The sequence below is a fragment of the Aricia agestis genome, chromosome 6, assembly GCF_905147365.1.
Source record: "Aricia agestis chromosome 6, ilAriAges1.1, whole genome shotgun sequence".
NCBI classification, from domain to species: Eukaryota; Metazoa; Arthropoda; class Insecta; order Lepidoptera; family Lycaenidae; genus Aricia; species Aricia agestis.
In genome coordinates, this window is record NC_056411.1 from 5,317,045 (window position 1) to 5,332,254 (window position 15,210).

At 35.8% G+C, this 15,210-nt stretch overlaps 2 protein-coding genes across 2 annotated transcripts in view; both read left to right on the forward strand.

Annotated features, from left to right (window-relative positions):
- The window catches only part of LOC121727921 (myb protein), a 525,795-nt gene that overhangs the window by 427,713 nt on the left and 82,872 nt on the right, over positions 1-15,210 (forward strand). The gene's annotated exons all lie outside the window — the stretch shown is intronic.
- On the forward strand, positions 1,885-15,205 carry LOC121728087 (UDP-glucosyltransferase 2-like). Its single transcript, XM_042116194.1, has 5 exons — positions 1,885-2,715; positions 3,153-3,375; positions 4,772-4,991; positions 5,708-5,915; positions 15,113-15,205. The coding sequence occupies exons 1-5, from the start codon at positions 1,885-1,887 to the stop codon at positions 15,203-15,205; spliced, it is 1,575 nt and encodes a 524-aa protein (XP_041972128.1).

The window sequence follows — 15,210 nt, forward strand, 5'->3', positions numbered from 1 at the left end:
ACAGAAGAATAACAAATAATAAAAAATAAAAATAAAAACTAAGAAATAAAAAATAAAATATTCTAAAAGAAACAAAACATATTGTGTTTTGTTTCTTTTAGAATATGTTATTCTATTTTTATATATTATTTATACAACAAACTTATACATGTATATTATTCATACCAAATTTCAGCAAAATCGGTTCAGCGGTTTGGGCGTGAAGAAATAACAGACAGACAGACACACTTTCGCATTTATAATATTAATATGGATACTAGCTGATGTTGTCTGCAACTCCGACCCGATTATCGCGAACCGTACATTTTTCTTAAATATAAACTATTATGTTTTCTTTCTCGTGGCTCAAGGTATCCGCATACCAAAGAACAATGGCCAAATCGTACCAGGTGGGCGGTGGCGTCCCAATATGCCATTAGTAGCAAAAATTCCCTAATATTTTAAGGCATCGAAATTCATTAGAAATGTGTCTATAAATAGCCACAAAAAAAGATCAATATATTTTGATTTCGTTTATGTTCTGACAGCCGGCGATCATTCGCATTCGTTCTATTATTTGGGTAATACTCTAGGAAAAATTGAAATAATTAGAAACGAGATCGCCGAATATACACTTGTAGGCCACACCGCAGTCGGGAAAAAGGTAGTTCTTAAGTCTAACCTCAAAATAATTGTAAACGTTATTAATTATTATAAAAAAATCGTGGCTATTTAGACATAATTCTCAAACGGAATTATGTTTAGAGCATAAGAACAACCAAATCTAGCTATAGTTTATTTTGGGACATCAAAAAATAAATTCGAGTTTGGCCATGATTCTTTCAACCAAATCGATTCAGCGGCTTAATCGCAGTTTATCGTGCGGGAACTCTACATTTTTGAATAGCTCAAAAATTCTCAGTTATTCCGTGTGCTGACAACGTAATAGCACATTACGAAGAACAATAGGCATGCTAAATTGTTTCATAATAAACAATCACTGTTATACATAAATTACATAATTGCATTGGTTATGAATATATTATTATTATTATGAGTCTCTGAAGCGTATAACAATTATTAAAGTAGAAATTTAAGGAAGAATCTAGGAATAGTTTTAATAATTATATTATTTTCCGCCCCAGGGCGTAGTTCTATTAATATGTCTGTATGTATTTTTACTATCCTGGCGTATTTTGATTAGACACTTTTTCGTCTCTTTTTAATTAAATTAACGTAATATTTAGTTTTTTTTTAAAGATTTAGTGGATGCATTTCTAAGTACAAAGATAAAATTGAAGAGTCCAAACAAACCCTTCAGTTCAAATAATAAATATACATCAAAATAACATTTTAGTTACATATTTTAAAAATTAATATTTATACACTGCGCCCGAATGTACTATTTTAAAAAAACAACTCTTAACTTAACTTCTGTTAACGAAATCAATTTTTTTTTATTAAAAACAAGAATATGAGGTATATTATAAAACATTCTTGTTGGTTATCTTTTTAATTTAATAATATTTATGGCATGATTATTCGTAATACTATCTACTTAAGTTAATTAGACAGACTCAAAATGTTTCTGTATAATAAGTACTTACGTGTAATATTTATTACATTTTTTTGTATAAATAATTTATATATTTTAATAATATAAGTATATTAATAATATATATTATTAAAATATATATAATTTGCAAGGAAGTTTTTTTTGGTTCGTACCAACTATACTGCTCGCTATCAAGGCAGTCAGGTCGTATCTGATCCTGTATCATCAAGGTATTATAAATATCAAGGCATTGAGTAACATAACAATTAAAGAAATCATATTTATATATGTACAGTTACAAGAGGCCCTTAGTTTTAACTTAAACTTCGTGTTGTGAGTTTCTTATAAAGATGCGCTTCAAAAATTTATTTGTTATACTTCTCCTAGATATGATTCTAGTGAATGTAAAATCAGCGAGGATATTAGCAATATATCCGATGCCTTCTTTGAGTCACCAGATAGTGTTTAGAAAACTGACTCTAGAGTTGATAAAGCATCATGAAGTGACAGTGATAACCCCAAACCCGGCATTTAAAAAGACAGAAGCCCCAAATAATTTAACAGAAATCGACGTCCAGGACTATTCGTATAAAGCATTGCGTGAATTCAGTAGTAAATGGCATAAGACTGAAATTAAAGATAAACTATCAGATCGTGTAGTATTTAAAACGTTTTTCACGAAGATTTGTGACTTACAGCTTCAGGATCCGCAAGTAAGGAACGTTATATTCGAGAACACAACGAATTTTGATCTAATTCTGATTGAAGATCTGGCTCAACCTTTTTTGGGAGTGTCACATATTTCCAAAGCACCGGTCGTACTGTTCAGCTCCTATGGTGGAAGCTATGATACCCTCGATGCGTTCGGATTACAGACGCATCCAATTTTATATCCTTCTCCGATGAGTCGGCCATTTTACGATATAACACTTTGGGATAGAGTAAAAAAGATATTTGTGTACTTGAAAGATGTATATTGTAAGCATTCGAGAGAAAAAGAAGAACACGAGTTGATGAAAAAATATTTCGGTGATGAAGTACCTCCTATTCAGAAGTTATATGAAAACGTTGATATGTTACTCGTAAACATTCATTCTTTATGGGTCGATAATCTGCCTGTATCACCGAACGTAGTTTTCTTGGGAGGCTTCCATCAAACGGAGAAGAAGGAATTGCCAACGGTAATTTTTTTAAGGACGAAATATACGCATAATAAATAATTTATTTACATTACATTAATAATTATATGCTGCGTCAAAACAGCTACTATTTTAAAATACTTTTAAAGCACTATTGCTTGACTTCAAATCATAGAACAAAACTAGCAAGTATTTCGATTTTCGCCCGAAGTATGTCACCATGGCAACGTCCATCGCTATCCCGTCGCACAAACAATGGTCGCCGTCAGTCTCGAGTTGTAATAATTTACTATTATTTATTCAACAAATTCACTTATCAATATAAAAAGTACCCAGTAGCCGATTCTCAGACCTACTAAATATGCATATAAAATTTGGTTAAAATCAGTAAAGCCGTTTCGGAAGAGTACGCGGCCTAACATTGTGACACGAGAATTTTATATAATATAAGATAATCAGCAACCCTTAACTTTTTGCAGGACCTTAAAAACTACTTAGACTCTTCAAAGAATGGAGTAATATACGTCAGCTTTGGAACAAACGCGTTATCAGCCCTCCTTTCTCGAGATAAAGTGGAAATAATCGCCAAAGTTCTGGGTCAAATGCCCTACGATGTGTTGTGGAAATGGGATGCAGATGATCTGCCTGGCCGAAGGGATAACATAAAACTGTCGAAGTGGTTACCTCAAGCTGATCTTTTAAGTATTTAGTTATTTCATTATTTTTGTTTTACTCTTATTTCATTACTTGATCACGCGCGCAACTTTGTTGTGCCAAAATTTGTTTATCACAATATTTTTCCGGGATAAAAAATATCCTATGTCCATTCCCGGGAGTCAAAGTTCCTCCATACCGAATCTCAACAAAATATGCTCAGTAGTTTTGGTGAGAAAAGGAAACAGACAGACAGACACACTTTCCCATTTATAACATTAAATAAAATATGGATATGGATTTTTATCAACCTACTACTACTTTTTTATACGTGGGAGAGCCATGCTTTGGCACGAATGGGCCGGCTCGAACGGATAAATACCACGTTCTCACAGAAAACCGGAGTGAAACAGCGCTTGCGCTGTGTTTCGCCGAGTGAGTGAGTTTACCGGAGGCCCAATCCCCTAACCCCTACCCTATTCCCTTCCCTACCCTCCCCTATTACCCTATTCTCTCTTAAAAGGCCGGCAACGCACTTGCAGCTCTTCTGATGCTGCGAGTGTCCATGGGCGACGGAAGTTGCTTTCCATCAGGTGACCCGTTTGCTCGTTTGCCCCCTTATTTCATAAAAAAAACCTGTTTATTTTTAACGCAAAAATAATTAAAAGATATATAAAATAAAAACCCATAAAACTTCTTATACAAATTTTTTATATAGTAAGTCGAAGGTCTTCAAAAAACCTTGTGATCCGGTAACAAAAGGATCTACGCTTCGTTGAAGTTCCTAGTAAAAATATTTTTCAGTATTCTTGTTAATTTACTTATCTATTATAAATTTTATACAAACGCTTGAAGATTGCAATTTGCAGCCTTAATTTTTTTCAGACAACTGTTAATTTCTTTACTTTATAATAATACCTCCCACACCGGTTTCGGTGACGGTGGCCGGTTTCATTGAAACCAGGCCAGCTACGCAGGAGTAATTTTATGGTGCCCAAGTGTGTGCGCAGTACACAAGAGCACTCTCTATTTCTTAACCCAGTGGGACGGAAGACCGACACGACTGGCGAAAGATCAAGCGCAGGACCGACTTTTTACATGCCCATCCGACGCATGGATCATCTTACTTGTCAGAAAATTAGATGATCAGCCTGCATTGTCCTAACTAAACTTGGAAATAACATGTTTCCTACGCGGGAATCGAACTCACGACCTCCGAGTCAAGAGTCGCGCTCTATACCACTAGACTACGGAGGCGTTCATACTTTACTTTATATTATAAGATACAATTTACTTACATACCATTAGTTATTGACATTGTAAATTAACCCATTAATACCCAAGCGGTAGCCGGCTGCCGCATAACAACTCTATTGTGTCTGCGATACTCACGATGGAGGTGCTAGTGTAATTTTATAAATTATTTTTCTTTTTACCTTTTAAGGACATCCCAAAGTTAAATTGTTCATAACACAAGCTGGACTGCAATCGACTGATGAAGCTATAACAGCCGGGGTACCTCTGTTAGCACTGCCAGTTTTGGGTGACCAGTGGTATAATGCTGAGAAATATGTTCGCCATGGGATTGGAAAGCAAATATCCTTTGAAGACGTGACAGAAGAAGATTTGAGGAGTGCTGTGAAGACTGTGATTGAAGACGAAAGGTATTCATTCAGTATTTTTTTAACAGACTTCAAAATAGGAGTATAAATTCGACCCGTATGTATGTAATATTTTCAGAACTGCCCAGTTTTCGTATATGTTAGTTTATATCAGCTTACGAACAAAATATGTGCCTTTGATGAACAAAATATATTATTATGTTTGTGTTCGCATATCTCCGGAACTACTAGTCCGATTTAAGTAATTCTTTTTTGTTACTCAACTTAGGGAATGCTCCAAGTTTTATTGAAATCAGTTCAGTAGTTTCCGAGATAGGGAATTTTAATTCTCAATTACGTTGAAGTCAGTTTTTGAGTGAGCAGAAAATGGTAGAATTTATTTAGAATAGATCCAGCAGGCGTAGCATGGTCACCATGAAAACGGTTTCTTTCTATGGAAGAGTAGACAAAGTGACAGTTAGACAATGGAAATCCGCCATTTTGTCGATAAAATCTGTCAGTATGTCGATTCTTCCGTAGAAAGAAACTGTTTCTACGGTGACCATGCTACGCCTGCAGATTTCTTGTTAGTCTTTCTTTGCTGACGAAACTCTGAATACTTTCATAATTTAAGCACATTTTCATTTCGCAGTCTAAAAATAACAATTTCATTCAGTAAAACTGAAAGCTTATTCCCGCATTTCTATGCATAACTTTTCTGTTTAAGTTAAAATGTCTTTTTTGTTGCCTTTCGAATTTTGAATATTTTTCTATTACAGCTACCGCAAAAACATAAACAATCTTCGAGAGTTGCTGCTAGATCAACCAATGAAACCTCTGGATCGAGCCGTCTTTTGGATAGAGCATCTGATTCGTCACCAAGGAGGAAAACATTTGAGAGCTGCAAGCGCTAATTTATCTTGGGCCGAATACTATGAAATAGATTTAGTATTAGCTGCAGTTGCAGTATTACTAGTATCATTGTACGTATTAGGATATCTAGTATATAAAGCTAGTATAAAAAATGTTAAACATAAAATGAAGCAATCTTGAAAAAAGTTCTATGTTAGATAATAAAGTAAGTAATTTTAAAATAGTTCAATGTTTTGTGAATTAAAAAAATAATTTTGTGAAAGTATTGTGAATACTTCTTTTCTTTTAAATCTTTAACAATTAAGTGGCTGTAACAATAAGATGAGGAATTTAAAATGTAAAATATAAAATTTAATTACATTTACGGTACATATACATTTTTTCCAAAGAATATAGGGATAAAATATATCTTTGATTTCATAAAAACAAACCCATACATAAACTTTCTATTTTTCCACTGAAAAAGCCGATTCCATGAACTTAATATTAATTCTCTAGCGATCTAAAATTTCATCAGCTCCATTTCAGCTCTATTTCATCTGTATTCAGACCGAGGGTACTGAAGAGGATTTGTGAAGCCTAGCTACAAATAACCGACAAAATCCTACGCATTCAGGGGCCCGATTCTCAGGCGTCGAAATTCATTTTGATCGCAGCATCGTCACGTTTTTCGTAAAATCATCATCTGCTATATATCTTTCTATAATCTATTATATTTAAATGCTGCTATAAAAATATGGGAGCGTGTTCGCTCATCGACGCTTCCAAATTTTCATATATTATACATACTTCCCGAACTGGTGGTAGGTATCTTAGTTTTTACGTTATTTCTACGACGTTCAAAAAGTATATTCATGATACCTATTTTGAATAAAAAGATATTTTATTTATAGTATGTACTTAAATAACAGAACAATGGAGATGAATTAAGCTTAGGCCAAACCTACGCGACCAGGCGACTGCGAAGCGGAGCGTCAAGTTGTCAAATGTGTGTTTTGTATACAAAAAACACATTATTTGACAACTTGACGCAACTTGACGCTCCGTCACTGACGCGTAGGTTTGTTCTAAGCTTTATGCTTTGGCGAAAAACTTTGCCCCAGCGTAAGCGCGCGTTCAGACGTGCGCGTTTTCTGCGCGTTTTTTGCTCGCGCAGATTCAGCACGTGTGAAATTGCTATAGCTATCAAAACGACATTCGAGGGTTGAGAATTAGGTCTCTGGCGTACGCTTCGTTTGAATTTTTGCAAGTTTCCGAGCGACATAATGATATTTTCGCTTCATTTACCGCGCGTAGTTCCCGTCTCCGTAATCATGACGCCTAGATTTCATTTGATGAGCCGAAATTCTGTTAGGGTACGCCGTACGAGTCAGCATTTATTATTATGTACGCTCGAATGTTTCTGTCGTTCCACAAAATTCTGGAACCATTTTTTATGTGCAGTAAAAGTGATTGGAGTTTTAGAGATTTGATGTGAATGGAACGTATATTATGTTAGTTGTTCATATGGTTAGATTATGAACATCGACTATTGTATTTTATTAAATCTAAATAAAAAACATCACGGAAAAACTTTTCCTTTTTCAAAATTAAACTATGCTTATGTTATTTCAAAGTATCTACGTACCCTACGAATAATATTTTTTTATTATTCGTAGCTGTACGTGCCTGTACATAATGTCATTAAAATCTGCTCAGTGACAGAAGCATAAAGAGGTAATTAATAGATACATACAGGGACCTAGATTTGACGATAGAATAGTATCTTTACCTCATCTTTACCTAAGAGTAGGTAGTACCGAAAAATATCTTTTAATATTCTACCTATGCAAATATTTCGATTCTGTGTCAAATTTACCATAATATTTCTTTGCACGTAATTTATAAAATTAATTATTTGTTTCAATATTTATTCTTACTTCTGTAACTTCCAGCTTTCGGTTTGCTGGCCGTTGTTATCTTACTAACAGTTCGCTGGCCAAATATCAAAACTTCAAAACAATTTCTACCGAGGGATTCGATATATCTTTTTTTTTTATGAAATAGGGGGCAAACGAGCAAACGGGTCACCTGATGGAAAGCAACTTCCGTCGCCCATGGACACTCGCAGCATCAGAAGAGGTGCGTTGCCGGCCTTTTAAGAGGGAATAGGATAATAGAGGAGGGTAGGGAAGGGAAGGGAAAAGGGGAGGATAAAGAAGGGCATTGGGCCTCCGGTAAACTCACTCACTCGATGAAAACAAGCGCTGTTTCACGCCGGTTTTCTGTGAGAACGTGGTATTTCTCCGGTCGAGCCGGCCCATTCGTGCCGAATCATGGCTCTTCCACCTAAATCGTTTCAATAACGGTTTCATAGACATCTCAAAATGCCACAATATGAGTTAATTTTATGAAAATTGTGAGAACGCACGAGAACGTTACAATTACATATCTAAGAATTTAGATAAGCTGATCATTAACACTTCTCTAGAAATGAGCTACATCTTTGAAATATCATTTTAATAATAAATAATTTCACAGAAACATGCTAAGTGTAAATAAATTTAAATGGATTCAAACAATGTGGAAGTTAGTGTTCGGTAAAATAATATAATTTTGTTGTTTTTTATATTTCTTACTTATTTCTTATTATCTAGGAAATACATAATATTACTACGCAATCTTTTAATAAAATCCTACTAATATTATAAAGGCGAAAGTTTGTTTGGATGCATGGATGTATGGATGTTTGTTACTCTTTCACGCAAAAACTACTGAACGGATTTTAATGAAACTTTACAATAATATAGCTTATACATCAGAATAACACATAGGCTACAATTTTAACCGACTTTCAAAATGAGGGAGGTGTTATGTTCGTTTTCTTATGTTCAACGATTACTCCGCCGTTTTTTAACCGATTTTCAAAATTTTTCTTTTGGTATATAGGGTATCATCCCAATTTGGCATTATATTCACAAAAGTGGTGATTTAATGAAGGATTCATAAGTAATCGAGGGAACTCCTCAAAATTAATAGGGAAACATGTGGTGACTTCGGTTTCGTGAGAAGTATTCTAAACATATGCTGCCAACAAGTAAGATTTTGCACCGAGGTATACCTGGTACACCGTGGTTCGGAAGGTGCTGAGAGAACTCCTGATTCTTTATAGATACAGGTTTGGGAGTTTCGGTCTTGTTTTAAGAACGAAAAGCATATGCTACTATGCAAATTGCATTCATCATCATCATCATCATCATCATTACCATATTATTGTACCATTTCATAGTCTTTTAAATCGAGACTCGAGTTTGTCAAGCGATAATTAAAAAAAATCTATACCTACCTATATGTTTATATGTAGTTTGTTTGCTTGAACGCGTCAATCTCAGGAACTACAGGTCCGATTTAAAAACTTATCTCAGTGTTAGATAGATCATTTATCGAGTTAGACTATAGGCTATATTATATTATCACTAAGACTAATACGACCGAAGAAACTCAGGAAAATGTGGGAAAAACGGGGAAAATATTAGAAATTACGAGCTATTTTTATGGCAATATATTTTGGCACAGATATAGAGTAGACCAAGTGAAGGGACTAGGGACATAAGCTATTTTTATGGGAAAATGTACGGTTTCCGTAAAATTCCTAATTTACGCGGGCGAAGCCGCGCGGGACATCTAGATGTCCCGCGCGGCTTCGCCCTAAAAACGTATTAAAATGAAAATATAAAATAACTAGTTATTTTATATTTTCATTTTAATACGTTTTTAGGGTTCCGTACCCAAAGGGTAAAAACGGGACCCTATTACTGAGACTTCGATGTCTGTCCGTTTGTCCGTTTGCAGTCCGTCTGTCCGTATGTCCGTCTGTCTCCAGGCTGTAACTTAAGAAGGGTAACGGACGTTAATAAAAGTTTATGGAGGTTTAACTGGTATTTTCTTCAATACGAAAAACACAATTTTTAGCCTATTTTTGCTCTATAACGGTATGCTCTATAACCCTTCGTGCGCTAGTCCGACTCGCACTTGACCTATTATTTAATATTCATTTAAAGTCCAATTCTTAATTAAAATTATTTTTTGGCAATTATAATAATTTAGTATTTCTGGCATAGAGACTTCCCCTGTTTCACCCATTCGGAATGGGACGTATTGATGTCATTAACTGATTTTTGGAGTTTAAAACCCCTGATATGGCTGTATTATTGTAAAACTGATAAGAAGAATTAATTTTCTATTTAATAATATTAAAATTTAAAAGCCAGAATAATAATAATAATATCTATGGACGATTCACACCACGTCAGTCTGGCCCCGTGCTAAGTACCTGAAGGACTTGTGTTACGGGTACCAGACAACGGAAATATATTTAATACTTTTATACTATACATACATTTAAGAATTTATTATATGATACACATATTTAATACACATCTATGGCCCAGGAACTTTGAAAACTTTTTGTTCCCTCGGCGGGATTCGAACCCCCAGCTTTAACTACCAACAGCCCAACAACTGAGCCACAGAGGTTGTCAAAATCTAAAGGGAAGAGAGTATAAGAACCTATTCTATCGTAAAGGAATTTGAAAACGGACATTCCCGTGATAATTTCGTCGAGGACAAGGTGTGAATGTGTTCATTGTCCATCGCTTTGTACACGTTCCAATTGTACAACGTCCAGTTGTACACTGTTGACAGTATTCGTTCACAATCAGCAAAAACTGTCGTTTTAACACCAAACGAACTGTATAAAATGTAGAATAGATGTAAAATCCGTGGCCTACTGGATAGACCTTTGGTTCGCACTCGATAGGGTGCAGGTTCGATCTCGGGTGGAGGCGTGTACCAATGAAAGATTTTCAAATCTCAGGTAATTATTTAGTAACTAGATGTCTTGCGCGGCTTCGCCAGCGTAAATTTGGAATTTTACGGAAACCGTACATTTTCCCATAAAAATAGCTTATGTCCCTAGTCCTTTCACTTGGTCTACTCTATATCTGTGCCAAATTTTGCCATAAAATTGCTCCAGTAGCTCGTAATTTCTAATATTTCCCCCGTTTTTCACACATTTTTCTGAGTTTCTTCGGTCGTATTAGTGTTAGCGTGATATAATACCAAATTGGGATGATACCCTATATACTAAAAGAAAAATTTTGAAAATCGGTTAACAAACGGCGGAGTAATCGTTCAACGATTACTCCGCCGTAAGAAAACGAACATAACACCTCACCCATTTTGAAAGTCGGTTAAAATTGTAGCCTATGTGTTATTCTGATATATAAGCTATATTATTGTAAAGTTTCATTAAAATCCGTTCAGTAGTTTTTGCGTGAAAGAGTAACAAACATCCATACATCCATACATCCATGCATCCAAACAAACTTTCGCCTTTATAATATTAGTAGGAAATAGGATTTTATTAAATTGGTAGTGTATAATATTGTTTCAACAAATATTTTTTTATGGTACTTCTGTATAATGTAATACCAGTTAAGTATATTTAGTATTAATTTTCAGAATATTGTTTCTTAGTATTAATAAAATTTGAAATGAAAATTTCCGAACGAAATTACTTCAAAGGAATTTTCGAAACGAAAAAAATTTTTTTATTTTTATTTTCAATATATTTGTAATCCCGTGAGAGTTTGCCAATTGCTGCGTAAGGGTTTCGTAGAGGTGACGATTTCAATTTTCCAGGTGTTTCCCAAATCCCAAGTAATATGAAATCAGGCTCCATAAAACCAGTAAAAGGGAATTGGGTCACAATATGCAGGTTAAAAATGAGATATTTTTTAAGACCCACTTACGCTAGTCTGGGGTTTAACCCAGGTTGGGCTGAAGATATTTCTTCTTCGTATAATTTTATCAAAGAAAATACATGATATTTTAACACGGATTGACTCTACTCAAAGTTTTTGGTATGTCGTGTGACTTTTCCGATAAGCTGGACAAAGACAAGCAGATTATTATAGTTATTCGCTGAGTAAATTTTCATTACTAATGGCCGTTCCCAATATTTGATCTATCTCTGGTTTTGCCCTACTAGAGATAGGAATAGCTCACATTAGACATTAGCGACATATATATTATGTCAATTGTGAGCTATTCCTATCTTTAGTAGGGCAAAACCAGAGATAGATCAAATATTGGGAACGGCCGTAAGAGAGGATGTTTTATTACTTACCTTATTGGTAAGAGGGACAAATTATTTTTTAAGTTTATTCTATCAAGACTGCATAGATGTCAGCCGCAATTACTGCGATGCGCTAAAATTCGTTTAAATCGCGCGGGCACCGTACATTTTTAGGGTTCCGTACCTCAAAAGGAAAAAACGGAACCCTTATAGGATCACTTTGTTGTCCGTCTGTCCGTCTGTCAAGACCCTTTTTCTCAGGAACGCGTGGAGGTATGAAGCTGAAATTTATATCAATTACTCAGGTCTACTGTCCCTTGAAGCTGTGAAAAAATCAAACTTCTAAGCCAACGCAATCAAAAGATACAGCCGTTTATGCCGCAAATTTTCGACACTTGCAAGGGAATCAAAACCTACAGGGTGCTTCCCGTGAACTCAGAATCTTGAAATTTGGTACGAAGCAACGTCTTATAGCATAGATAAAGGAAAAATTACGAAAACCATAAATTTTTAGTTACATCACATAATATATATTTTTTTAATAATTTTAAACTTACTACCCATTTCCTCATAAACGCGTAGAGGTATTAAATTGAAATTCATACCAAATACTCAGGTCTATAATACCTTTAAGCTGTCGGAACCCTCGGTGCGCGAGTCCGACTCGCACTTGGCCGGTTTTTTTTAAATATGTATCGCTTTTTCTGCTTAAAAATTACAGCTCTTCATTCAAATATAACGGGCAAGTCTGACTGGTTAAGTTACAAGTTAACCAAGTTTTTCAATCAAAAAAAGCATTATATTATAACAAAATATTGTGCGGTGATCGATCAACATTTAGGCCCGTATTAATAAACAGCTCTATACCAACTTTGGCTAATACGCCCTCAACGTCATTTAATTTTATATGATTAGTTTAATATCAAGAACGTAAAGGTTTGACCATTCTCATGAAATAGTATTTCAAGTAAGGCTTTAACAACACAGTTGAATGCTGAGTTTCGGGTATAGCCCAGTCAATAGGGGGTTGACTTCGGAAAATCGACATACCCAGTATACAGGGTGCAATTAAACCTTCCGGCCAAATTTCGATATATTGATCCTTGTTAAAAATAAAAATACACGTATTTTTTCTTTTATAATCACTCAGCACTAAAATGTTGAGAAATAGCACCCGAAAGTTATCCTAAAAAACACTACGATTAATGGACACTACGCCTCGCCGGCGCGTGTCGTGCCCCCCGCGCGTGCCTCCCCCCGCGTCACCCCCGCTCTACCCACCGCCGCGAAATGACCGTTCTGCAAGGATTTTAATTCCGACAAAATATGTTATTGTAAAAAAATTAACACTCTATTTTTTAGGGTTCCGTACCCAATAGGTAAAAACGGGACCGTATTACTGAGACTTCAATGTCTGCCCGTCTGTCTGTCTCCAGGCTGTAACTCAAGAACCGCTATAGCTAAACTTCTGATTTTTTCACAGATAATGTATTTCTGGTGCCGCTATAACAACAAGTACTGGAAACAAAATAAAGTTAGTATTTAAGGGGGGCTCCCATACAACAAACGTTATTTTTTTGGTCTTTTTGGATCGTAATCCATAATGGCAACATATTATAGACACTTGAAATTTTCACAAAATCCTCAATTTTATGTGTTATTTAATATTAAATAATAAAATTAAACTAAAGTAAATAATTAAGGGGGGCTCCCACACAAAAACATAAATTTTCCTTATTTTCGCTCTATAACGGTACGGAACCCTTCGTGCGCGAGTCCGACTCGCACTTAGCCGATTATTCTTTATAAAATAAGGGGGCGAACGAGCAAACGGGTCACCTGATGGAAATCAACTACTGTCGCTTATGGACAAAAAAGTATCCTATGTTCCCGGGACTCAAAGAAAATTCAGCCAAAGGTCAGCGGTTTGGGCTTAAAGAGGTAACAGATAGATAGAGAAACACTTTCGCATTGATAATATGCGAAAGTGTTTCTCTATCTGTCTGTTACCTCTTTAAGCCCAACTCAATCTTGACAATCTTGGCAACAATGTAGTGTCGTCATAAATAACAACTGTTTCAGCTGTCACCGCATCAGACACATTTTTTGCCAAGCTGTATAAGGATAATATCCAGTTAATATACCTAGCGGAATAGAGCAACAATCTCGAGCTGTCAAACGAAATCGAAATTGGCTTACATCTGTGTGTAAAAATGGTGTAAAATACACTTACAACAAGCATGATTGAACATGAATTCTATGAGATTAAATTGCCAACATGCCGATAAGTGCCAACTGGACGTCAAAAAAGAGTTCTGCTGTCATGTATCACACGTCTCTTTTTACCACGCTGTGTTACTGATAGTGACATCTCTCTTGCTCAGGCCTTTGTTTCTCTATTCCGCTAGGTAATTAACTTTATGATATCCACTTTCAGTTGACGAATCATCTAAGTACATGGTTTGTTCCCACAAGATTACACATCCAATATATTAATGAAGTATCAATTAATTCCGGCATATTACTTTGATTGAACTGTGTAATATGTTAAGCTCAGCCTCACGTGTTACAGAATTTACAATATATTCTGTATAGAGTTATAATATAGATTGGATTTTCCGATATTGTATAGCGTTTCTGTGGGCTTCAAAAATGTATCTATACGCAAACCATTTCAGCAAACCTAACACAGTTATTCTCTGTCAGCTTTTAGCAAAAAGGCAACATGCTAAAATTGTGGAAATTTTTGTATCGAAAATCCTCCCATGGTGCTCATGGTGCTTTTAGTTTATGTGTGTTGTTACAATGTAATGGAAGCTTTTTTTTTTCTCTAGCCTATGCTGTCCCACTGCTGGGCAAAGGCCTCCCCCAAGGTCTTCCATTGTGCTCGCTCCTGTGCCACCGCTGGCCAGCCTGGCTGGTATGCTTCCAGCTTATCGCGCCATCTTTTTCTAAGCCGGCCGCGGCGGCGGTGTCCATCTTCCGGTAACCACTCTGTTGAGATCTTTGCCCAGCGGTCGGGATTTGCTGTCTTTACCCCTACGTCCTTGATTCCCGTTTTTGAGCGCAGTATGGTGTTTCTCATTTTATCGAGAAATTTTTATCTCCTAGCATGCTGTGCTCCATTGCTCTTTGGCATACCCCGAGTTGGGAATTTTGCAAATCGGTCAATGACCAAGTTTGTGCACCGTAGGTTAGGACGGGCAGAATGCACATGTCGACGAGTCTTCGCTTCAGGGAGATGGGTAAATCCCCCTTCATCAGCGTCTTCATGGACCAGTTATAGCTCCT